At 40.6% G+C, this 26,654-nt stretch overlaps 1 protein-coding gene across 1 annotated transcript in view; it reads left to right on the plus strand.

Moving 5' to 3' along the window:
* babam2 (BRISC and BRCA1 A complex member 2) overlaps positions 1-26,654 on the plus strand; it is a 94,828-nt gene that overhangs the window by 43,175 nt on the left and 24,999 nt on the right. The window contains exon 7 of the mRNA XM_020641587.3: positions 20,480-20,589. Within this exon, the coding sequence (XP_020497243.1) occupies positions 20,480-20,589 (110 nt within the window). The remainder of the gene's footprint in view (positions 1-20,479; positions 20,590-26,654) is intronic.

The raw sequence follows: 26,654 nt of genomic DNA on the forward strand, positions 1-26,654 counted from the left end.
CCATATAACATCCATGTGAAGTCCCTCTTTGAGTATGTTGCATCGAGAGTCTTCAGTTTTAATTGAGAAGATATAAACTTTATTTGAATTTCACCAAAGCCAGAACGCTCTCTGCACATTCACAGTGCTCTCTCTTTTACACAAGCATATACTTTATTTTAACATCTCATGCCTAATGAATGTTTATAACTTCCGGTATATTGAAAATGCAAAGGCAATCTTCAGCTATGATTTGAATAAACTCAGGGTAAACCAAAAGGATGCTTTCATTTGTGTGTTTATGGCGCTTCTTGAGAGTCCTGCTTCTGAGTGACGGCGTGTCTGTATAGCACCGAGACATGGCATTTAATAAGGAAGCAAGTTGCCCAAAAGACATCGTCAAGTAATTGCCAGTTTGGGCTTCACTAATGCAGTGTACCACTGAAATCTGAAAAGGCCAGCCAATGCTTCCACGCAGATAAACAATTATGTGGCTTTTAAATGGTGGATGTATTATAGCTTGGTATGCTCTTGATGATGCATTTAAATGTCAGGCGTAACAGCTCTAAAACAGAAATAAGAAGTGACAGAGTAGACAAGCCTTCAGATAATCATTTGTATTCTCAAGATGGTCTTTTCTTTTTTATCTTTAACTGTATCAAAACTGTAAAAACTGATTCTGCAATAGATGATTCTTCCTAACGCTTTGTTACCAATCAGTTATCAAATGACACCAAATAAGGGTAATATCTCCTTCGCACTGATGGCAGGAAATGCACGGCCTTGTACTGAGTTTGCTGACACAGTGAACTGAAACTCCTCTGTTGCAAGAAGCTGGATGTGGTTGCAGAAGTGTTTCATCAATGCTTACGTTGATTTTAGGTTGAGTTAGGGGCCTCCTCAAAACGCTTATTTTAAGGATACTATTCATATATTTAGTGTTTGTATTGAAAATAATATCTGTCAGGACTCAGTCAGTGCTGATCCATTATTTCCAACGAGAATGAAGGGAATTTGCTTTTAATATATGGGTGAGACAATGAAAAAACATGCTAGTTGCACTTCTGTTTAAATTCTGACTAAACCTTATCAAGTTAGACTATCTATGCTAACATATCTACTATATGTACTATACTATATGTACTATCTATATGTAATATCTACTAACATAACTATCTAATATATATATATATATATATATATATATATATATTGGCATATTCACAAGGACAGAATTCTTACAGGTTTTAACTTCAAAGTATCTTAAATATTTGTATAAATCCTTTTAAGGTCGTCTAAATCTTCAAAACTTCCATAGTTTTTGGTAACATGTGTTTTCAAAAGTTATTCTAGGGCCTTTTTTGCCTTTATTAGATAGAAGAAGAGAGACAAGAAGTGTGGGAAGAGGGGAGAGAGGGGGATGACATGCAGCAACAGGGCCGAGGTCGGATTCGAACCCACGGTCGCTGCAAGGCTCCTCTGTGGACAGAGCTAAAAATGTAAGCCTCTGTGGATCATTAGCGTACTAACAAGTAGATAGTTAGCATGCTAACAAGCCATAGAGTCTGAAATGTCTAGCTCTGTCCATCAGTTAGTTTAGAACTGAAGAAGCCTTTCAAAGGAGAGACTTCAAGATCTTCAACTAAGTCCAGTTGACTTTGGATTAAGCTTCAACTTTACCATGACCTGGATAACTGAGAACCTACACAGACAGTGGTAACTGTACCTTTGTTAGCCTTTAGATGGGTACCTATTCACACTTAAAGCACTCATATGTCATTGTAGTATGTAAACATTGAGCCCCACAGAGGTATACAGTAAGTGAGGCTGTAGAGTTTATTTTAAAGAAAGTGTACCACAAGTACGTCAATACAGGAGAAAATAACACCCAAAAGAGAAATGCTTACAGAGGGGTCTAGTCTCTCCCTTGGGGGGTTTATTGACACGATAACAATCCACACACTGTGCATGTTGGAGTCAATCATTTAGCCTCCTTGATGGAAGTCCTGAACATTTGATCAGAAAAATAAAAAAACAAGCTCTATGGATGCATGGACCCTGCTGTGTTACAGCCAGGTGGTGCAGCATCTGCTTCTCCACAGCTTTCAACCTGCTGATAAAATGTCTCATGATGAGAAGGTTAAAGGGAGTCTTTATGATGTTGCTCCCGTTAATAGTCGAACACTTTCATCTCACTTTGATTTCAGACCGTCCCAAAGATTTTACCGCGGTCATATGGTGCTCATAGTATTGATATCAAAGAACACCTGTGTGCTTGCGTGTACCCAGCAAATAATGTTTGGGTTTTTATGTTTTCTGGTCATTCGAGCCTGTTGCCACCTGTTGTAGCAAATGCATTGGATTCACAATGCAGCTGCAAATATGCTGCGTCCTCAAAAACTTCAAACCTCCCTGAGAAAGGTAACATCCATTAATAAGGAAAATAAGATATTTCAGTAAGTGAGCGTGACTCTTCAGTGCAGTTTGAAGCACAGCTCTCCGTGCTCAACGCCACGGCTTGAAAAATTCTTGGCACTCATGACCTTGTGAACTTTGTGAGTTACCAGGACACCCACTCAATTGCGTCAGATCTATTTCTTAACTGACATTTTGATGTGCAAGAGGAATTCTGTGACTTTCAGAACTGCTTTCAAAACCACCTTTACTAGATTAAATGAGATGTCGGTCAATTATCAGAACCTCGCTTTGAAATGTCTCCTTTCTCCTTACATGTTTAAATATTATATCTTAGGGTTGTCACAATAACAGATTTTTTAACTTTGACTGAATTCTTGCCGAAATCAAACAACCTTGATACCTGTTTCTATATCACAGCAACAATTAAGGAGTCCTTGGTACCCAACATTTTGGCAATTTAACTTCAGAAAATCGAAGGCAAACACATGCTGACTGTCTAAATTGCACAAATACATGGCAACAATGCCAACGTAAAGAGCAATTATAAACAGTGATCGCTCTCTTTCGGCCCCTTTTGGTTAAAAACGTGACTGAATATCTGAAGTTTATTGAAAGCTTCACTATATAACGATTCTATTAATCATAAATTGGATGAAGTCAGAAATCAGGGAGAGAGTGAGTGGAGAATGACATGAGGGAAAGGAGCCACAGGTTGGATTTGAACCCGGGCTGTCTACTTGGAGGTCTACAGCCTCTGTACATGGGGCACGCACACTCACCAGTATACCACCAGCGCCCTGTCATGTCCTTTTAACTGAATTAGTTAACTAATAAAATACAACACATTTTAATTGACTCAATTCTGACAGCCTCTCATTTCAAATGTAGTCATAGACTGTAGGACTTGCCAAGACTGGGTATCTTGCAGAATCACGTCTACAAATAGACTACAAATGGATACATTCTCCTGTTTATTTCCCATCATGCCAAATTGGAATCCAAACAGAAACAGATTTTCGGCCATAGCTGTCCTTGTGTGTGCAGCGCGTCACGTTACCTACAGTCATAAAGGCAATAATGCTAGTTAGGTTATTATTTTGAGCTTCATCCTTACTTCCTGGTTTCACATTTTCACCAATTAACCAAGTGTGAAGTTAGTTTCCAAATGTCTCATTAAACATTCAGTTATGACATGTGGACATCAGTGGCTATCGTCTTCCTTCCAGGTCCTTTTGAATTACTCTTTGGTGCTTGGTGATTGATTGTTGACAGTGTCCAACCCATTTAACTGAAATACTTCCATTAGCTTAGAATAAAAACATGTGCCATATATAAACACCAAGACAAGAGAGAACAACTTGCTTCAGACCAAATGATTTAGATAAGAGGACAGGCCTCAACTCCAGAAAAAAGCTGTGATTTTATCCCATTATTGGAAATGTGCCTGCTGTGAAATAGTTTGAAAGTCACGTCTTGTAAAGCTAGCAGTAGATTAAGAGTGAATTACTTTTATCGTGTAGAATGTGCCTGAGTCTTCAGGATATTTTGTCTGACAAGCTCAATTTACAGTCCTAAAAGTCGACAGTTCAGTGCATCTTTTCTTGTTCTTTGTTCTTTGAGTAATGACCGTGCTTTTATGATCACTTTTTGATCAACATTACCAAAACTATGGGCTACAAATAATAAAACCTGAACCTGACGCTGAATTATGTGTTCAGAGAATCAGAAAAAAAGCTCTCAGGTTTTTAGATTTATAAAGAATAAACCTAATGATTCAGGTAAAAACATCAGAGTTTCCATACAGTATTTTACTGTAACTTTCAAGCTCTTGCACGGAGGCACATTAAATGTTCACAGCAGTGGGATAAATCAGAGTTAGCAGTGTGGACATTGGGACCGGGCCAGACAAAACTTTTTAAGAATTGGAGTGTATTTCTCTGGAAGTTACAGTGCTCTGGAATTTCCCTGTAAATATCTGATAAAAGTCTGAAGGAGGGCTTGCTTCAGCCCTTCCTTTACAGTAAAACCACAGTGTATCAAATAATCACATCTAACTTAATGGCATTGAGTGCAGATGTCCCATGAAGTGTGAGGTCATTATTACCTCACAGTATGACTCCACTCAATCGCCAGGAATAGAAATGACTCGTCACTTGCACGGCTGAAAATACTGTAAGCCTCGTCTGAATCCTAAAAGTAGAAAGGCCATGGAAACCAGAAAGCGCTTTATCCATGTTGTTGTAAATATCAATTTGTGGTTGGAGATGTCCACACCCTGAAACACCCAGAGAGCCCAATGTAAATATTTGAACTTTGAGAAATGACATGATGATTGCTGTTAAACTCCAGTAGCACCCTGCTGCTCTCTCCACCAGTCATTAGTATCTGAGAAAGTGTCTATATTTACCAATAGAGAGAGCCATTATTTGTTCTATGTAAGGATAAACATGTATTTTAAAATAGTGCAATATTAAACACCACTGTTACAGTTCCATTTATTGCATTTTCACCACATTTAAAACATTCACAGAATGAATAAGAACACTCACACTTTATATTAAGACACAGCAGTATATCACTTAGCAGCAGCATATCAACAGGAAGTGTGAATCTGTGTGGGCATGTGCAGGCTGTGCTTGATACACATCTACCTCACTCTCCTGTTTTCGTTGCACCTGTCAGGGCAGGCCACCTTAGGTGTATCAGTCCTGTATGCTTCAATGAACAACTGGTGCCTTCGCTTTTTTAAACGTCTGACCCAGCAGTCACATGTCCCTCAGATAGACCCATATAGCTGTTCTGGAGAGTCCATCTTCCAGCTTCCTTATTATCATGTGATTTAATTCTAAAAGGAAAAACATGGACGCTACAGGAAGGATGTTTTATAGGGCTGGGAATCTTTTGGTGTCTCACGATTCGATTCAATTTTGATTCTTGGGGTCACGATTCGATTCAGAATCAATTTTCCATTCAAAACTATTCTGGATTCGTTGATCCATTGAATCAAAGTCTATTCATGAATTAGTACATACTTTAGGATCTACTCCAGTCATCTGTGAGAATGGCTGAATTTATTGTCGCTCTATTTGGCATTGTACTGAGTTAAAGAGCTAGCCATAGCACTTAAAAGGGAGTGACTGATTAGCCCAAAAGAAAAAGAAAAAAATTGAAATCGATTCTTTGGAAGTTATGAATCGATTTTAAATCTTAGAAGATAAGAATCTTGATTTTTTACATGAATGGTTTTTTTTTTCCCCACCTGAAATGTTTTGTATTCTCTTATCTGAAAACGAATCCAGTTCACAGGATAAAAAGAACGTTTCTGATTGTTACTACTTGTACGTTCTACAGTGTTGTCTGCACCTTGAACAAAGAGGGCTTGAATGACTTTTCTGCTAAATGTTTGCTGCTTCTTTTATTACTTGTTCTTATAAGTGATTTAGTCGACTACACGGTTAATGTCACCCTGTCTAGTTGGGGTGATGATTTGTATTTGTAGGCTCTCGATGCCGGTCAAATGTTATACTTAAACTGCAACACAGCTGCCCACAACCAGTCAGGGCTGTAGCCATAGACAGGCTGTAGGTCCAGTTAATGGTCCTGCTCTCCCCACTCTACAACCTGGATGTAAACAAGCACAGCGAATGTATAGCATCTAGTGGGAGCAGCGCAGTTTTTTCAATGTGGATCTTTTAGATAAAAATGTAAGCATGCTATTTAATGGTTAAACTGTCATATTCACCGGAGCAATGCGTAACTATACTCGGCATCAATGCACACAGGACCTTGTTCTCCACATCTCTTAACCCATTTGAACCCAAGTGTGTCTGTGAGATGAAACGCTCATCTTAAAGTGTGAATGTGAAAATGTCAGAGGGATGGATTATTTATTTGTACATAGGTTGGAATTGATTTGTGTGTGTATGCCCTCGTCTCTGTCAGTGCACTTCAAGCCGCTGACCCATCACTCAGGGCAACAAGCCCAGTGCTGCTTTGACAGGCGGGTTGTCACAAAGGTCGTGCCCTGAGGTTGAGGAGTCAGGGAATTCTCCGCCCGTTCTTGTTGTGACACATGAATAGTGGCACCACAGCCTCGCCGCATATGAGGAGGTGGTTAGCAACGACAGAAAATGTGAGCACCTTGACCTTTTTGTGCCCTATCTTTTCCACATGCTTTTTTCTCCTTCATGTTTTTTTTTCCATCCCCATCCTCTGTAGTACCTGTTAACAGCATTCCCATTATAAGATAGTAATCATCATCTGAGGTGAGAATCCATCAGAGACACCTTACCTACCCTCACATCCCATTGATGATGACACATATTTGACCTATTTAGTCTGCCTCTATAATATCATAAGTAGGTGTTGGATCATATCTGGTGACTAACGCCACAGAATGCCTCTGACGCTGATGAATTGATAATTGTTTGCACATGATAAACAACATGTTCCTCACTGTAACTGAGTCATCGCTTGCCTCATGATGTCATGGTAGTCATGAAAGCAGAGAACATATTTAGGTATTATGGCTCATGTCCGTGGTGATGACACTTGAGGCCGTTTTTTTTTTTTGTATTTAAGTGACTATCAGTTTTATTAATGTTTCTATTTTTGCTTTAAACATAAATAGCAGTTTAGTGTTTTGATTATTAACTGTGGCTCAGTTGGTAGAGTCGGTCGCCTCTCAACCGGAAGGTTGGGGGTTCAATCCCGAGCTCCTGCAGCAACATGTCTGATGTGTCTTTGGGCAAGACTCTTATTAGTTACTTCTGATGGTCACTTTACATAGCAGCTTCTGCAATCAGTGTGTGAATCGGTGTGAATGTGTAGGTGTGACCTGCGGTGTAAAAAGCGCGTAAAGTATTGGATGAAAAAGCGGTGTAAAGTATTTTTCCAATGTAGACATTATTCAGGAGTTTGCCTGCAATTTTGTGTAATTACAACAAAATCATACCAAATATTGGGTGCATAGGACTTGTATTTTTGCTGCTACGGTGTCCTAAAAGGTATCAATGTTGTTTGATGTTTAAAAGTATCGTATCAAAGTAAAAAATGATGGTATCATGACAACCCCATGATGGGTTTTTATACCAATATGAGTGTGGCTGGTTGTCTGGCTCTATAGTCTCTATAGCCCTGTGATTGACTGGGGGGGGGGTACACCCTGGACTACTCCAATGAAAGCTGGAATCGGCCACAGTCCTCTGCGACCCTGAACGGGAAAGGCGGTATAGATAATGGATGGATGGATGGTTTTTATACTAAATCCATTTGATATCACATATATACAGGATGGCTGTCCATTTTCATAGTGGCTTCATATCTGCCTACCTGTTGATGAATGCCTAACCTGTTTTCTTAAACTAGTTCCCCTTAAATAAGCCCTTATCTTCCATATCAGGAAATGATAAACAGTCACGTGCGGTATTAAGACAATTGGCATCGGAAGCTTCCATCACCTCCTTTTCAAAGTGTGGAAGTAAATGTTTAAAGGTTATTTAAAGAGATGAAGGAGAGCGCTTCAGTATCCTCTGTGGAGACAGAGAATTAAAGAGAAATCACAGCCTCAGGATTGTTGGTTAGAGAGTACGGAGCTCGAATCCACTTCCTAATGCTCCACTGACCCCAATATGACACCCTGGTACCAAAGGTCATGGCTTCCTCCCGTCTCCCTCGGCGAATCTGCGATTCCACAGTCACTCTCCACAACCCTCCCCCCCTCTAACCACCCACACTCCGTCTCCAAACGAAGTTTCCCACCCACCTGCTTGTACCTCCAGCTGAGCATCAGAGGTTTCCAGCTTCACAGTCTCCGGAGAGCATCCCCACCCCCCCTCCTCTTCCTCCGTCCCCCCACACTTCTCCACGCCTCCATGGAATTACTTCTAACTGGCCTACTTTCTGCCCTCGCTCTATATCAAGTTGAACACAATCTATATGTTGTTGTGTTTTTTTTTTTCTGTAACACCTCCAAATGTTCTCCCTACTAATCCAGTGTTTGTTGTTTGTCATTTTAACCTTGATGTTGTTCATCTTTCGTTGAACTCTCCATCCATTGTCCTTCTGTGAGTCTCATCCTGCCTTCTTTTGGCTTTTTATTAACACATTTTTTGCTTCAGGCTAAAATGGTGTCCCTATGTTGCCTGTCAGAGCTCATTTGTGAGTCTTGGCTTACCCTTGGCTTACAGATGACTTCATACCGTTACCACCACCATTAAGTGTTTCTTCTTTCTTCAAAGCATTGTACAGATGCTTAAATAAAGGCAGTGTAGCTGAAAGAATCAGAGTCTGAAACATGTTGTTTTTTTCTTGGAACACAGTTTTACATTTTCCATCCACCACATGGTTCAATATTGCAATCATTTCGCTGTATTCAGAGGGGAAAATTAGTGAGTGTTTTTCGGAAAAGTTACAGGTCGGATTCAGAGGTTGACAAACATACAAGGATTATCAACATCTTTAAATAAGATTTGTTCTCTTTGGCGGCACCTTTGGCCATTCCATACAGCGTCATGAAAGATATTGATTTTTATTGAGAAATTTGAAGATTACAACTCCCAACAACAATCATTGAAATTGTCCTGTTCATGCTTTAAGTGCATTGAATCAAGCTTTTGTGCTCTCTGTAAGCTGGTGTCTGTTTTCCAAAAATACATTTCTTCATAAAGTTTAAGAGGAATGTCACTGCTGAAACAAAAGTAACGAGCTAGCGACTCTTTCACAAAATATATCTTGAATACACAATCGTGACCTTAGAAAATCGCAATTTTTTTTCCAAATTCATTTTAAATTTTGTAAACCTCATTTTATTATTGACATATATTTTGTTTTGCCTGTTTATAGCAAATAACAATAATAACAAAATGTCTGAATATTTCATCAACCTCATTAAAGATTTATTTTTGTGGGTTTTTATGCCTTTATCTAGAGATAGGACAGTGGATAGAGTCGGACATCGGGGAGAAGGAGAGAGTGGGGATGACATGTGGGAAAGTAGCCACAGGCCGGATTTGAACCTGGGCTGACCGCTTCAACACTACAGCCCAATTAACCACTAGGACACCAACACCCCTTAATCAGGATTTTTAGGCTAACTATATGGAGAGCACTGTGTGCAGGATACTTTGCTCCCACAAAATAAAACTTTTAGTAATAAAGATATCAGTAAATATGCTTTTAGACTCACTCCACTTTTGTTGATATCAAATTGAGCTGCACCTCAGTTTAAAATGAATGTTGTTTTAAAGATGGTTTAAAACATACCGTTCACGTTAAGGACTTAGGAAAACTACTTTCAAAGAGAGATCATTTCCAAGCCAAAGAAACCTCAGTATCTTGTTTGTTATATTTTGTAATGATATCCCGAGTGCGAGCCAACTGAAATGCTTATCAGACTGTGTGGTTTGTCCTGACCGCTGCTGAGACAACGCCTAATGAAAAATGTCAGCTCTGTCATGAGCCAAATGATTTGTAAATGCCTTTATTTCATGGTTATTTAAGCCCCAACTTCCCATTGGACCCAAATGGGGGTAAAGGGGCTGTAGTGGTTCAGAAGACCGGAATAGTCTCATTAACCCTGCAGAGGGACAAAAACACCCTGCAACACTTATCACTGAAGCAATATTAATGCAATTACAATTATCACCCCCACAAAATGCCACAATAACACAAGCAGTGTGTTAAGCCCTCTGCTCAAATTCATTCTTAAAGTGAAATAGGAAAGAAAAATAAGAAGGAAAAAGTATTTTTATTGTTCAATTAAAGATCTGCTCTAAATTTGAGATGTTAGATATTACACATAATGCTGTCACCACGCAGTATAGAAGTCAGAAGGCACTTGACTTACAGGTCACTCATTGTGTCATCAGCATGAACATAGCACATGCATTCATTCAGTTCTCAAAACACTCAGGCATGCACTTCTCCACATGCAAACACACATACTTGAGTCACCCTCTGTGGCTTGAAGCCCCATCATCACACACAGTGCATGCTATCAGTGACACACTATCAGTAACAGCTGGCCACAGTCACACATATGACTCGTGTTTGAGAGAAATAATGATCAGCTTGCTTAAGTGTCTCGTTGGCACATCTGTTGGTCATGGGCCAGATATTGTCACGGAGAATTGAAAGATTGTTGCTGCTGGTTCTGCTCCTGAGAAAGAAGAATACAGTATGTACATGACAAAAATGACCCTAATGACACAAAGAGTATAGTTCAATTCCTGATTAAAATCAATAGACTCACAGAGTTACTCACAGAGTTACTCACAGATGTGCTTCTGAAGAGGGGTTATTAAACCCAGTGTTGGTGAATTTCAGTTATGACTACTGCTTTGTTTTACCTTTTTGACTCTTGACTTACTATCACTTTCACTTTCACTGTTTTTAATTTGTAGGGTTACATCATTCATTTCATTGGGGTAAAATGCCTTAGGTCAATGAATCTCTTAAGCTGCTTAGATTTATTTTGAAAGCTCTTGTGAAACTTCACTTTCCAATTGTAAGGATTATTTAAATGTAAATGGTAAACTACAATATCACATTAGCAACATTTTTGTTTTGAAGGTACTACAACTAATCTTTGTCTACAATGTAGGGCTGTTCACAACACACAAATATCTATGTCAAATCAGACTTAAGCGGGGTACACACTTCAAGGCCGATTCCCCCCTTCCAACGATAGTCAGGCCCGACTATCTGATGTTCCAAAGATTATCTTGCCAGATTCTCCTGTGGTGTGAGGTGTGTTAGGAGTGAGGTGGCGGACGATCAAGGCTGCCTTGATTTGATATCGTAAATATTAAACGTGTTCAACATTTACGATCGGAAATCCTGTGGTGTGGGGAACGTGGAACGGAACAATAGCCAATAGGGAAGCAAGCTGACTGAAGCAGGAAGCACAACAAACATTACCATGGCAACAACAGCAAACGCGAAGCATAAAGTTAAATGGATGTCATGAATTCAGGACCAACTTGTTGATTTGTGGCAACAAGAGTTATATACAACATGTTTGTAAAACAAACCACAATCCAACTGACAAGGAAAGGACCAAAATGTTTACTGTAATGGATGTACCAGCTAACAGCTAGCCACATTTAGCCCGTCATGTTTGTTTACTCTGAAATCACAGCTGACCGCGCGAGGTTACACGTTGTGATAGTCGAGACTCTGGTTGTTGGTGAATGAATCTGTTAGTGTGTGGCGTGCTGAGTTGACACCACACACTATGAGATCTGAACTGTTCATCGGTCAGGATTGTTGTCATGTGTGGGGTCTTTTACATTTTCAAAATCGTTTAAAATTTTCAAAATCATGTAGTGTGTTTTAGTTTAATACGAACCTCTGACTATGTGTTTCTTCTGCTCAGTGAAACATCAAACTCTTTATCAGAGGACATCTCATGTTTTAACTTGTTACACACTTATCCATCCTAGTCCTCCATGTGGGTTGGCTGTTGGCTGAAAGATTTCTAGCCAACTACTTTCTTACTTTTAAACTCATTTTACCTGGTGAAGGAATCTCAGCTAGCCATCTAAAGTAAGCAGTAACTCAGCAGCTGCCAAGGCAACCGCTAATGTAAGGATGTTGCTTTATTCAGTGCTTTTAGTGTTTGTTTTGCAGGGAAGCAGACCTCACAATGGATTCCTTATAAACATCCTGTGAATGCTAAACACTTAAGGAATCTTAACTCACAAACAAATTAGTGGCAGCTCAGCGTGCAGCCCTTTTTGACAACCTCTGTCAGCACAAGTGTGTCAGAAAAACTCTGACTTTAAGGAACTCTTAAGTACATAAACCCTGCTGAAATACGTCAGTGCAGAGACTCCACTGATGATTGGAAATGTTGACTTATAAGGGGCGGCCCTATACAACAGTGTGTTTCCCACAACCGAAAAGCATGGCTGCACCAACAAATCAACTCTGGAACATTCTGGCAATTAATTGTTGCTGGATTACCATTTATGGACACACCCATGGTATAGGACTCCATGGAGAGAGTCAAACAGTATATTCTTATTCTTGACTTTGCAAACACACCCTAAACACAAAGCTTTCTTGAGCGAATAGGTGTGTTGGGGTTTTGTTTTACTAGCACGTTTCCAGGTGGAGCATGTGTGCTCTGTAATCTTTCGCCCCATTGTCCTCATGTCACGGTTAAGTCCTGGCATGAAGTACAACTATGTGAGGTGCCTGGTTAAACATCTACCAGCCTGTCTTACATCAGACTGAGTTAAAACATGAGCTGAGAGTTTTAGAAGGAGAGGGACACACATGGTACAGATCAACTTTCCTCTGAAGGGACGATGTCTTCTTCTGGACATGCTTGCCAATTGGATGACTCGTGCTTGTGCTTGCATGTTCTGCGTTTTGAGGTGAAGGGAGTGGGATCATCATGGCCCCTGAAGTACACCACATTGCTGCTCATACCCTCCCCACAAGCAGCTGCAGCGGCCGCACCACGGCCACCACATCATTAGGAACAATATCCTCAACTCTCTTTCTCAATCAGAACATTTTATGTCATCCAATGAGACATTTTGGCAGCTGCCACCTTGACCCTGTGCTTCTCACCCTCGGGGAGTGATGCGTAAGTCTCTGTCAAACTTATGAAAAGGCTGACACAAACACATAACTCAGTATGTCAGACAGTAATTCACTATATTCTGTTAAAGCGCTGAAGAGTACTATGTGAGCATCTTTAAAAAAAAATGTACAGGATTTATTTTAGTGATAGCAAAGTGAATTAAAAACAATTAAAAGCCCCCATCGTATTAATTCAAAGACTATTTTCAAAGACTTGACTCTAAGGTTGTTCAATTTGCCAAAACTTCAATACTTTTGTTACCACGTTTTAATCGTTTAATAGTTTTGTACATGCTTTAGAGAAAACAATAGGTTTTCCGAATTTTACATTTTACAGAATGTAAAATATGGATTTCTATAAATACTACAAAAGAATAGCTAATAGTCTCATCATTGGTCTAAGGGTTTGGCTCTGGAGCTGTCTTCTTTCCCACTTTGTAAACGTACAGGATGGGTCTGCAATTTTACAACTCACTATCCAACAAATGGACTTAGTCATTGTTAGGGATGTAGTTTTGTGAATCAGTGGATGTGGGCCAAACACTGTCTTTGAACACATTCAGATACCTTCCCAAGGGATTAATAAAGTTCATATCTATCTATCTATCTATCTATCTATCTATCTATCTATCTATCTATAGACGCCCGGTACATATAGTGGAATCACCTCCACTGGTCTCCGTTTGCCCCATAGCTGTCTGCTGAAAACATTGTCTTTGATCTATACCAACTACAACAACAGACACAAAGATGATTTAATAGTATTTGTATTAAATACAAGAGAACCCTTATTTTGCACACAATTCATGTTAGGGAAATCTGTTGTAAAATCAAATAACCAGCGCAAAATGGTGCATACGTAGGTTGCACTTCCGTCTCGGCTTCCATCTGTGTGTAAGCTGAGTGTATATGGAAGGCATGTTATTTCCCAAAGAGTAACGTATATACTGCTTTAAGGGCGGTATTTTCAGTGTTTTTATTTTGCATGTTCAGCTTGGGATTACTGTGATCCTCTATTGCACACTATCACATTAACTTCACCTGTATGGACGTTGTGAGGATATACAGACTTGCATTAAAACTAGAAGTGAGTGTCACCATCTTATTTGGTTTGAATAAGGGTTCAATTGACACCTTAACACTAGCCTAATTTAACTGTGTTGCAAAGTCAAAAACACCAGAGTTCATTTGATATGAACCAATAAGGTCAGGGGTAAAAGCCCCTGGATTGCCCTGATATCCAAGGTGCACTATTTTTGAAAATGTCCTACCTGAATTGCAGACAGTGCCATGTATTTATTGTTGTTATCAGGGTGCCGAGCAGCAGTGTGTCCAGTGCATGTACAGGGGCATTTGAAGCTGCTCGCCTAGAAGCTGGACATGTCCTTGCACAACAACCCTGCTGTCAGTCAAACCACCCCATTACGTTGGGCATGACATTTAAAGTTGGGCGAAGAAAGTGGACAAAGTGCCCTCACCTCCTCCGTACTCGCCCTGCAGTCGAGCCCCTGTGTTGCGTTCGCGGATGAGTGTGTTTGTGTGTGTTGTGACTTTGGCCAGACTTGGTCTGGCATGAGGACAGCTGTCACATTTCCAACCTGTCACATGCGACACAGAGGAGATGCCAGAGGCCGGGGCATCAGGAGACACAAGGACTGACATAAGGAACAGTGTCTGTGCTTTAGTGTGTGTGTGTGTGTGTTCATGTGTCTGAAGGAGTAAGGAGGACAGAAGACGTGGGGTTGGTGGCCACGTGAAAGGGTTTGACTCCGAGGCACCCTCTAACCTTGATGTCCAAGCACACAGTGGCGTGCACTCTCTCCAACCGCTTTCTTAAATCCAGTCCTGCAGCAGCTGAGTCACATTGTCCCGGGGACATGTAGTAAATACTGCTCTAACGTCCAGCCAACACCCCTGCAGGACGCCCTGCCTGTCTCGCAGTCCTCTGACCCCGGCTGCTTCAGTGCTCATTACTTGCCAACCAAGAAGTCTCTTCATTAAGGTGCTGCCTGTGGCCTGTGGAGTGAAGGCTTTTTTTAATGTTACTTCTCTAATAACTCTTTACATAAGCAAGCAGCAGTTGCCCTCAAGTGTATTTGGTTAAAAGGACTGAAGATGTGTGTTTTGTTTGCAAAGGAAATTAATGGCCATTTGGAGGCTTTTGATTTCATTACAGTGGAAAGAGTTCCTCTGTTCTGAGTTAAGCCATGGTTTCAAGGCAGTCAGGTTAAAAGGTCACATTTTGTTCTTCTCATTAAGCTATCTTTTTTGCACAAATACTCATATATTGGCAGCGTTTGGAAAAAGAAAATCACAAGAGTTTTCAAATACCTCTACATTTCCACCAAAGTTTAATGACACCCCCTCAGAACACAGTGTATTCTATAACCAGAGCCAGCTGTCAAGTAAATCATTTGTTTTGCTCCTCTGTTCTTTGATTTACTTTAAGCATAGAAACTGTTGAAAACAATATGGCATTGTAAAGTTTGAGTAGTCATTTTTGTTTTGCTCTCTGCAGTCATGGAAAAGCAATTTCCCGTATTTTCTAAAACCTTTTTTGAGTCCTTAGCTACAAGTCATGGTGACATTTTAAAGAATGTTCATATGTAATTGCTGAAACGTTTGTAATCCGATAAACAAGCTGAGTTTCAAACGGCCAGTGGCAGCTCGGCGCGCAGGCCCCTGAGACCTGCCCATTAGCATCAAAGAGACACTGATTTTAAATGACATTGCTTTATTCAGTGTTTTCAGTTTTTAATTATGAGATTTATCTGTTTTAGAGAGGAGGGGAACTGTTTTCTTCCTGCAAGAACTTTTTTTGAACAATACAGATTTAAAGGAAGAATGTGCGACTTTTTGATCCAGCAGGTTTCATCCTTGAGCACCAGCATGAAACCAAAACAAACTGCTGTTTGGCCACAGCGCCAGCATACTGAAGCATCCACTCTCCTCTAGTGACACACCTCCAACCCCCCCCCCCCCCCCCCCCCCCCTCAAGTTCGGAATTTTACACCAGCGGCGGACAAAATATCTTGGCTCAAGCTGCAATTGCCTACGGCCGGCATTGTTGTGTTAGCAGGCTAATGTTAGCGTTGCCTCAAATTGCATGTACATTTACACAGCAGGACCATGATCTAAAAACGATTACGTGCCATAAAGCGTAAGCAGTGACTTTGATATTCATTTAAGCTAAAACTGCTTTTATACACAAGGTGAGGAGTCGGCCGACCCGTCCATATAAACATGATGTAAACACAGCTTCTTCTCACTCTTTCTTCCTTTAACGATTATTTGGAAAATGCTCTGAAAGTTCACAGCCTGCCATCTGTTGATCCTCTATTGGGCTGACTTAAAAAAAAAAAAAAGGAAGCTTTAAGTATTTGAGGAAGAAAAACTTATACTGTACTATTTTTTCTCAGCAAGACAAAATTAGATTGTTTTTCTGCTTAGCTTCAGCATATTCATGTAAAATGGCAATAGGTAAAAGTTAAAGGGTCTGCCTTTAGTTTTTGTTTGTTTCACTGATTTGATATGACTTGTGACAGCTCTTCACTGTCTGCTGGGACGAGGAGAGTCTGAATCATTCCACGAAAAAAAAAGGCTCTCCCTTCAACAGCGCCTTTGGTCTGACTGAATCGAGGGATGTTAAGCTGCCCCATGTTCCTCATCTGGCCCTCTCACCTTCCTCTTGGGTCTCATCCGTCTGTTTACTCTTTTCCCAGCCTTAAAGAAGCATTCATTAAATCACCTCTTAAAGATGAGAACGGGACATGACAGCTACAAATCAGAGCATAATAATCTTGACCCAAACTCCACGCCCACCCCAGCCTCTCCATGCCTGTTCCTATCTGTCCCTTATCGTCCGCTGCTGAGGCCCCGAGCGCTGCTGGGAGACACGGAGCAGCTCTTGTTTACTGATGCCCGCTGTATTGATGCGAGCTGATTCCATCAGGCAACACTTTTGGATGCCACACAACCCCGCTGTCTTTCACTGCCTCCCTCCTACTGTTTACGTCTTAACCCCCTAATACCTAGCGTTTTTTTCTCACAAATGAGGACAGACCGTTTGCAGCAAAAGCGGCCGTGTGGATGAAAAGCGTCATAGAGACAGGACAGACATGCAGCGCTTTTCTTCTCAGCGCACATGTAAACTCACTCGAGCATACAGCCAACACTTTTCTTCCCTGAAGAAACACTAGGTGGACACAGGGCCTTAGGTGTGAGTTTGGTGTGGTTTTTGTTTTCCGATATTTATAATGTCTTAAATTCCTCAATCCAATCATAGAAGAATAAGCCCTCGGCGGCAGCTGTATTTTGCCGCTGGGCTCACTTATACTTGACCTTTTGAAAAACCGCCTCGCTCGTCAATGTCACAACTCCCTCACCGTCCAATTAAAATCAAGAAGGAGCGGGACTTCTGATTTCAACTTTGTCAACAACACTGGTGGAGGAGAAACTAATCCGACTTTTCTTCGAAGATAAAATTTCCAGGTCTAGAGCCAGGACTCGATTCCTTCTCACTGTTTTTGAGTTTTCTTGGGGAAATTTCCTTGAATAAAAGCAGAAACTCAGCATACAGAGCAAATTAAAATGGACCCAACGATCACTACCAAATGATGCGTGTGCATGCTGTTGGACAACTTAAGAAGCCTCTTAAGTTCTTAACTGAGGGCGTGAGCGCTAAAAGAAAAACACATGGACACATGTCGTAATGGACACAGACCCTATGGCTGCAGTGCAGTGATTGTTATATGCACAGATCTAATTTGTGCTGATGAGCCAATCAGATGTAGACCTTTTTTTAAACTAGGTAGATCTTCTTAGCTGCCTAAAGAGACTCACAACTTTAATTTAAAAAATGCATTTTTACTGTTTCTACAATTCTCCTAGCAGACGCTTTTATCCAAAGCGGCGTACATCAGAGAGTAAGTACAACACTAATCCAGTCATACACCACCAGGGAGCAATGCAGCGTTAATTATCTTGCCCAAGGACACATCGGTCATGTTGCTCAGCTGGGGATGGAACCCTCGACCCTCTGGTTGAGAGGCGACGACTCTACCCATGAGCCACAGCCACCTCAGTTTCTAGCCAAATTTCCAGACACATTAAGAGCTGTTTCGTGCTGCTGCCATTGCTTATATATTCTCAGCTGCAACCAATCTAATTTTTATTGATTTTAGTGCCTTGTATAAATATCTCTTTAATAAAACACAGTGTTTATATTATTAGATTACATGCAGATAAATAAATCCCACTCCATTAGGAGAGAAAATGTGCAGTGAAGGAATTCCTTATCCGCCCACTCAGTGTTTCTCTCAATCCAGTGGTCCGTTTGTGAAATTAGTTCATAGGCCTGATCACGTTCGAGGCGGCATTGCTGCATACTGGTTGCTGTGTGCCTCTGTCCATCATGTATGGTGGTTAGATTCCCTCTCACCACAGCGTGCAGCGATTATAACAAATGGATGAGTTCAAACCATCTGTAAGACATTTGATTAACACCGCCGAGCCTCTGCCTGCCGAGAGAGGCCAGAGTGGTACTTGATGTGGAATTGCACTAATGACGGTGCCTGAGAAGTAGCCATGCTCTAGGAAAAACATCACAGATCGAGAAATTAGAACCTCGGAGAGACAGACGAGGTTTTTAGCGAGCAGCTCCGGGTGGCCTCTGCATCCATCTCACACATGATTTGATTGGAGCTCCCAGTCATCAGCTCAGCCTCACTGTGCAGCTGTTGAAGTTAATGTGGCATGAAACAAAACAGATGTTTCTTCTGGTGTCTTCCCCCTCCTCTCCATCTCCTTCAATATTTTGGGACTGTCACACTTGTTGTGTATGCATGAGATGTATGATCTCTAGGTTTTTGCTTTGGGGGATTCTACTTCAACAATTTGAAACTACAGAATGAATAGAAAATATGTAGTTTTTAATCACACAGTGAACCAATTGCTTCTTTAGAAAAATGAAAAAAAAAGTTATGCAACATAGATTGCTTATTCAAGAAAATGTTTCTTAACAAGGACAATAAAAGTGTATCGTATTGTAACATATCGTATCGCAGCTGATCTCATCATATCGCATCATATTACATCGCATTGTATCGTATGGTATGGATTAGTGTCTACTTGAAAGTTTTAAACCAACCAACTTGGTTGAACTTGGGATCTGCATGCTTCAAAAAGTTGTTCAATCAATTTCTGAATCTTCTGTATAATCAAAACCTTTCTAAAAGCAACTTCATGTAAATTGGCCTCTAACATGCACATCAACCTAAACAACTTTATATACCATTCCTGATCCATACAGTGAATTTTATGTAGACTTATGTAGATTTAATCTATGTTGATGGAAAATAAAGTCAACGGGAGCAAAAATGAGTTCACCTGATCATGGAGTCATACCAGCAGTGTCTGATGAATGACTTGCTATTAAAAGCAGACGTTTCTTCACTCTGCTGTTTTTGTTCAGCTGTACAGCTAGCTTAGTAGCTGTGTCACCTAAATCTATCTTCATCCATAACATGCTCTGCACTTGTTATTGCCATTGCGGAACATTTAGCCAGAACAGAAACAGCCAAGACCAATAATCCGTGCTGCAATAACCAATACATTTCCCATGCCAACAACTACATGAATGACAAAACTAGTGCAGGAAAAAAACACTGATTTGCGGTTGAATTTCAGAGATACTTGAAATAACCTGAAGTTGTCGTTGATGTGTTCTAATGATGAAGTTACTCAAACAGATGGAACAGGCTGACAAGAGGAGTAAATTAGCTTTAAGTCTTGTGGTGTCAGGCATTGAGTTTCAGGCTGTGGCTCCTGGGGCCTTGAATCATTTGTGTAACATTATATATATTAAAACTAAGAGCTGTTAGAGAACTGTAGGACGCATTCACTAGGCAATGTTGCGCCGTACTGTCCTGAAGCAAAATCCCCCCTCCTCATCCTCGTTCCTCCGATGGCCTGCACTCGCACTGCTCCAGGACAAACCGGGCCTGAGCACGGTTACCTCATGAACATAACGTCGTAACACAACTCATAGATTTACGGATCATGAAGCGTGCTTAGTTTACAAGACAGATGGACTATAAAAAAGGGGACTCATATCAGAGAACAGCACAGAGAACACGACTGCATCATAAAACTTCAGGATAATGGAAGGATGGGATTGATTATACTTCATGTTCACGTTGTGTCACCTGCTTGTACTCGTGCATGAGCAACTGTAATGTTCTGAAGCCCACCTCTTCCACCTATGCCAGGGCCAAGGAAGTGCACTGTGCTTAAACAGGGAACGGAGCACTCACACTAGATTGTCTAGTGTGAGTGCGCTCTTAGTTTCCTTATTTGGGTGTGATTCAGTCTTCTTGTTTGAATAAAGTCTTTGTTATCTGTTGTGTGTCTATGTGTCTATGTGTCTTGACCATTTCCTTAGAAGTGAAAGAATTACATAACATTACTAACCGGACGTTCTCTTTCTCAGGACACAGCGCTGGACCCTGGAGAGGATGTCGCTCTTCTCTCAGTGAGCTTTGAGGATGCTGAGGCTACCCAGGTCTTCCCTAAACTCTACCTGTCCCCCAGCATTGAACAGTAAGTTTTCCTTTAGTGAAGTTAAAGTTATGTTCAGATGGACCAAGTATTATTACTTGCAATTGGTCTGCACTACAGTCTACCAAAACTCGACAATTATTGTGGATTACCTGGATATATCCTGGTGTGAATCAACATTTTCTCTTTCTAATCAATAAATGGAAGGTTTATTTTATGGACCCTACTACCATGGTCCGTGTGATTCATGCAAACTGTAGTTTTTTTCATTGCCTGCAGGGTGGCTTTAAATCCCTGACAATGGACCCCTACCTACTAAGTAGCTCCAGTAAAACAGTCTGTTTAATTGGTTTTGCTAGTTCTACAAAGAATCTGTCTATGAACTGGATTTTTTAAACAATGGTTCTGTTGCATTAAAACCTTGATATATAAATTATTGTTTCAGGTGTAAGTCAAACCTTTGGATGTTTCCATTAAAAAGATTTATGACTTTGGAAAAAAAAGTTGATTGCATATTGACATTCTCTATCTACTCCAAAAGTGAGTCTGTGTTGTTAGACATGTCAAATGTATTTTGAGTGTTGAGTTTTCATACCATTAGCTTCCTGGATTGTAAGTGGATCAAACAGTTGCTGTGGCTAATTCAACCCAAAGGGATCACCAGGGGAAATAATGATGGTACCACTCCAGATGTTTTCCCTTACATTAAACGTCCTTTAGTTCATGACAATCCTACAAAGAGTTGTAGCATTGTTATTAAAGTCAGTAAAGTTGGTCTTACAGTCTATCAGTCTGTGTATATCATTGAAATTTACTCTAATTATGCAGCAGCATATCCATGTAGTACTGTCCTTCCAGACAAAGTTAAAAAACTAGCCATGGATGTCTACCAAACAAACATTAACCTGTTCATATATTTATATGCCATTGGTTAAATCTTTATCAGCAATTTGGAGTCCAACATATATCTCAGGGATATTGGACAGGAGAACCTCTGAGCCACATCGGCCCCGGAAACAGATCTTTTTTTCAGCCATCCAGAATCAGAGGTCATCTAATGAGAAACATTCCCGAACTAATCCCAAAGAATGAAAGGTCTGCAAGTTTGTTCTAGTGCCTCACTTAAAAAAAAACACAGTCACAGTGATCAGGCAGGGAAGGTCAGGTACAGGTGATGTTAGCCCACCTTCCCTCTGCCTCTGATTTTGAGGACGCAAGACGTAGTTGATGGATTAGCATGAGTGTGCTCTGAATCTAGCAACATATTACGTCATTGTGAATAATCCCACATCCCACTGGACTCATCAGGCGGTTCCTCAAAAACAAACAAGGGAAGAACAAAAAAAAAATGAAATGGATGACACACAACGTCTAAGCTCGGGATGACTAGATGTCTACAGACATCTGGGGTGTTAACAGTACAACGACGGTGTGTGTGTTGTGTGCCCAGGCTTGTGTAGCATGTTTTTCTGAGTCTGTGGGCACTGTGTGAGTGGGTACTTCAGCAGTGTGCTTATTCTCTTTGTTTAAATCCAGTTTTTGTCTTGCAGGGTGTAGTGTCTATGTGTGTTTGTGTGCATTTGTCAGTTTACATTTGGGTGTGTGTGTGTGTGTGTGTGTGTGTGTGTGTGTGTGTGCGCACATGAGTGTGTGTTTGGATGCATGCATGCTTGTGTTTTTTTTTTTTATATCCTCAAAGTATGTGTCTGTTTCATGTGTTTGTGTGCACGCACCAACACTATTTGAATAAGGCCTGCTCTCTACACAAAGTCTTTGTATGTAGGTGTGGATGCAGATAAGTGTGTGTGTGTGTGTGTGTGTGTGTGTGTGTGTGTGTGTGTGTGTGTGTGTGTGTGTGTGTGTGTGTGTGTGTGTGTGTGTGTGTGTGTGTGTGTGTGTGTGTGTGTTTGTGTGTGTGTGTGTGTGTGTGTGCTTTCTATGTGTGTGTGTATGTATCTGTGTGAGAGCCAGGTATGGGCCCACTCTGACCTCAGGGCCCCACGGTCTGGGCTTTCGTGTTCAGAATAATCTCAGGCTGATGTTTATTTACAAGCACACGCCCCGTCGCACCAGGTTAAGAGACCTCTGCTCTCTCCCCCCTTCCCCCACCACTACGCTCTCTCTCTCGCTCTCTCTCGCTCTCTCTCTCTCTCTCGTTGTCCTGTCTCACCATTTTCCTTTTTCATGCTCGTCTCCCGTGTTCCTCCTTGGCTCATTTTGTTATATCCTTCTCTGCTGAGTTTTTTTTTTTTTCATTTTTCATAATAATCTTCCTTCTCCTGAAATATTCATTCAATTTCTGAACAAAAATCTTTGTCTCATTATCTGTGTATGTCTCACTGTCAGTTACTAAATCACACACACACACTAGAGGTCTAACGATCTGATATCACTGAAGCAAGGGGATAACAAAATTCATATTTCTGTCTTAAGGATTCACTCTACTTTTTTAATTTCCCCTGGCAGGTCTGTGTCACTGTTAGTGTTCAAACACACCTCTCCTCGAGGCAGATACATTGACTGAAGTGATTAAAGTGAAAAACAGAATTACCTCTTTTTAAAAAAAATAAGAGTAGATGTTTTTTTTTAAATTAAATGTCTGGCAGAGATCAATAAAAGTAATGTCAACCCTATTTTGGTTATATATATATATGTGTGTATATAAAAATATGTTAGGGCTGTCAAACGATAAAAAAATGTAAATTGTGATTGATCACTAAATTTCAATAATCATATTTTTAATAGCATGTGTGAAATTCCATTATTTTGCATTAATAAATAAAAATAATTAGGCCTTCATTTTGAACTTTTGTACTGTCTTAAAGCACCCTTTAATCGCTGTTTGAATTCAACATGCTTTTATTTTGAAATAAAGTAAGGACCTCCTGATAGATCTAAGGTTGTGACATGGATTTAAGAAAGGATAAAGGAACTGAAAACAGCTCAAAGGACTAGTAAAAAAGTGAAATGTTTGATGTCATGAGGTGGATATGACTGTTGACTCGTCAGCTGAGCTGCTGAGGAGTTTTTTTAAAAGTGTAGTGAGACATTCAAAGGTGAAGAAGTGTCGTTCTGTTCCTTCACTGTGTCCACAGCGAGACACGGGGAGGCTTGTCCACGGTGCGCCTAAAGGGACAAAATAGCATGAGATTAATCACCATTCAAAAAATAAATGCATTAATTTGGGAGTTAATCGCGATTAACTAGTTAATGCTCACTGCCCTTAATATAATTGTAATGTCTTCATTAATGTTGCTTTATTAATGATATCCAAATTGTGTTATGTCACATGCTATGATATCAACAAATATTGTAATCTTGTACTAAAAGAGGATTCTATGAATCTATATAATGTCAGGTTAGAGGAAGCACTCACACAGATGCACACACACACTTACAGAGAGAGGGAGAGGGAGAGAGAGAGAGGGGGAGAGATGCTTCTCCTCCTCAATATGAAATAATGAACTGTGACAGGACCTTAACCCCATACAGCATCTGCAGCAAAATACTCTAATTACACCACACAATAGGTCGCCTACTAGTGCTTGTCCTATGTTACCTTCCTTTTTTTCTCCTGTGCATGTGATAGAGCGTATGTGAGCAATCATGTGCTGCATGTATCGTCTTTATAAAAAAGCAATTATGCCAGCCTCTATTTTTTTAATTTGACTTTTTCTGATGTATAATGCACTCATTACAAAGACACAACTGTATAAGGTTTCAACTTAATTTTGCTATCTGTGTCTTTTATGTGTATTGTATATCCTTGAAATATTAATTAGCTGTGGGTTGGCAACAAATGTGTTGCTTTGATGGACACTTCTGCACAGAAAATCCACTTGGTTGAAGAAGCTTTCATCAGGAGAACTTTTGTACTGGTGCAGTTGCAGAATATACGTGTGCAATGCATATGTCTGTTTTATACGATTGAGCAGTGTGTGTTTGTATGTGTGTGTCTTCTGAGGGAGACTGACCTTACGATAGCTCCAGCAGACCAGACTGGAGCTGTTGCTGTGGTGTTAGAGGCGCTCTCCCTCTCTCTGCCAGTTGCATGAGCAGAAAAGACAGAAGGAGGCTAACGGCAAAAAGTGTAGAGCAGGAAGTGGGGAAGCTACGGCGCAAGGGGGATGGAGAGGGGGTAGTTGAGAGGCAAGAGAGAAGGGGGGGGCAGATAAATGAGGAGAGGCTATAAAACACAACCCTCCTCATCTCAACCCTCTAAGAAACATCTCGACATGCAGAGGCTTAACCATGCTGCATTGAGCCAAGCTCTCATTTAGCAGCCCTTCTCCTCCTGCTTAATGTTGCCTCTTTGTCTCGAGATATTTGCACATATGCATATCAAGGCTGAGTATGAATATGCTCCGCTACATGCTTTTGTGCACCTTTTTGTCAGATGAGTGGGAGTGTGTTAATTCATGACCCAGGGCAAAGATGTATGTCTTTTTCGCCGTTGTTTGAAGACAAACGATTGCATGTGTTTTGCAAGTCCGTGCATGAGCGCATTCGTATCATATTCATTGAGGATGCTATTTAATTTAGCATGCAGATTTGTGCGAGTCTTTTCTGCTGTACTTGCGTACATGCAGCTCTGTTAGACCCTGCTAGATATCCTTCATGTCCTTACTGACCCTTGTTAGTAACCCTTTGCACGTTGTCTTTGCATTGACTCCAGCGAGGGGGAAAATCCGTTTGTTGCAGCGTTCCTGCACTCTGCAGTTTGAGAGACAGCAACAGTCAGGAGCTTCTGCGCTAACCCGAGCGATGGCAAATGTTCAAGAAATCATAAAATGCCCCAATAAAATCCACATCAAAAGCGCTTTGCAAATTGTTTAAATCAGTTCTTGTTTTATGAAACATTGAGTGTAGCAGATGTGGACAGCTGCAGAAAATTGGCTCGGCTTTGTTTTTGGCACCGCTGGATTTCACTGTTTGTAGAGACTGTCATATCAACTGCATCTATTCAGTGTCAAAATGTTCTTTACGTCTGCAAATCTCTCTGTCATTCCAGCTCATTGTCAATCATCCTGATATCTTTTTTTTTTTTTTTTTTTTTTTTTTTTTCTTTTGTCGGTACATAATTCCTTCTGCCGTTTTTCTGTCCTTTATTCCCTCCGCTGCTGTCCCTTCTACCTTTAATTCGTTTCGCCCAACTTTTACCCAGCACTCCCATCTTGCTCACTCCTTTCACTTGTAATCCTCCAGATTTCTGTCCTGGTTGATTTGGTCACACCCATGTAATTATGCATGGTAACAGCAGGTGCAGATTAATACAACAGCAAACACTTGTTGAGCTCCTGAATAACGACAGGAAAGCAGTCAGAGTATCTGTTTACAGTGAAGGAAAAAATAAACCAGGTTTATTCAGTTTAGCTGTCTACACAGGCCAAGTACATGTACGTCTTAATCCCTTTTTATGGGCAGAACCAGAATCATATTTTAAAGGTCACATATTATGCAAAATAAACTTTACCATTGTTTTCTAACACTAATATGTGTACTTAGTCTGTCTACAATCCCCCGAATTATGAGAAAAGTCCATCCTCTCCATCTTAGGCCTGCTCCCCTTTTCATAAAATGTGTGCTCAAACAGGCCGTTTAGAGAGTTTCCCTTTATGACATCACAAAGGGCAGTAGCCCCTCCCCCAGGTGGGTGACACTCCCACAGCTAGGTGTTTGTTCTGCCCTCTGAGTCTGCTTCCTCACCGTAAACAATAGGACATGGAGCGAGAAAGCACCAAGCCACCCAATGCCCTTCCAGAGAGGGGGCGTGGTCAGACACAGCTCATTTACATATTCAAAGGTACAGACACAGAAACAGCCTGTTCTGAGCAGGGCTGAAATAGAGGGGTTTATAGACATGATCAAATACAGGATCAGAGTGGATTTAGAACAAGTAACATTTTTTGGGACCTCTGAGACTATTTTAAACTTGTTAAAAATGAAGATAATATTTGACCTTTAAGGCTTTAAGTGGGAGTGGGAGAACAACATTTTTTTCTGACATTTGAGCACTTAATGGACAGCTTATATTTCTTGGTCCCATCAAAGTGAGTTCAGGCATTATTACTTTTATTTTTTTTTGCCACTGACTGGTTTAAATGTTT

The sequence above is a fragment of the Labrus bergylta genome, chromosome 18 (genome assembly GCF_963930695.1).
Source record: "Labrus bergylta chromosome 18, fLabBer1.1, whole genome shotgun sequence".
Lineage (NCBI taxonomy): Eukaryota > Metazoa > Chordata > Actinopteri > Labriformes > Labridae > Labrus > Labrus bergylta.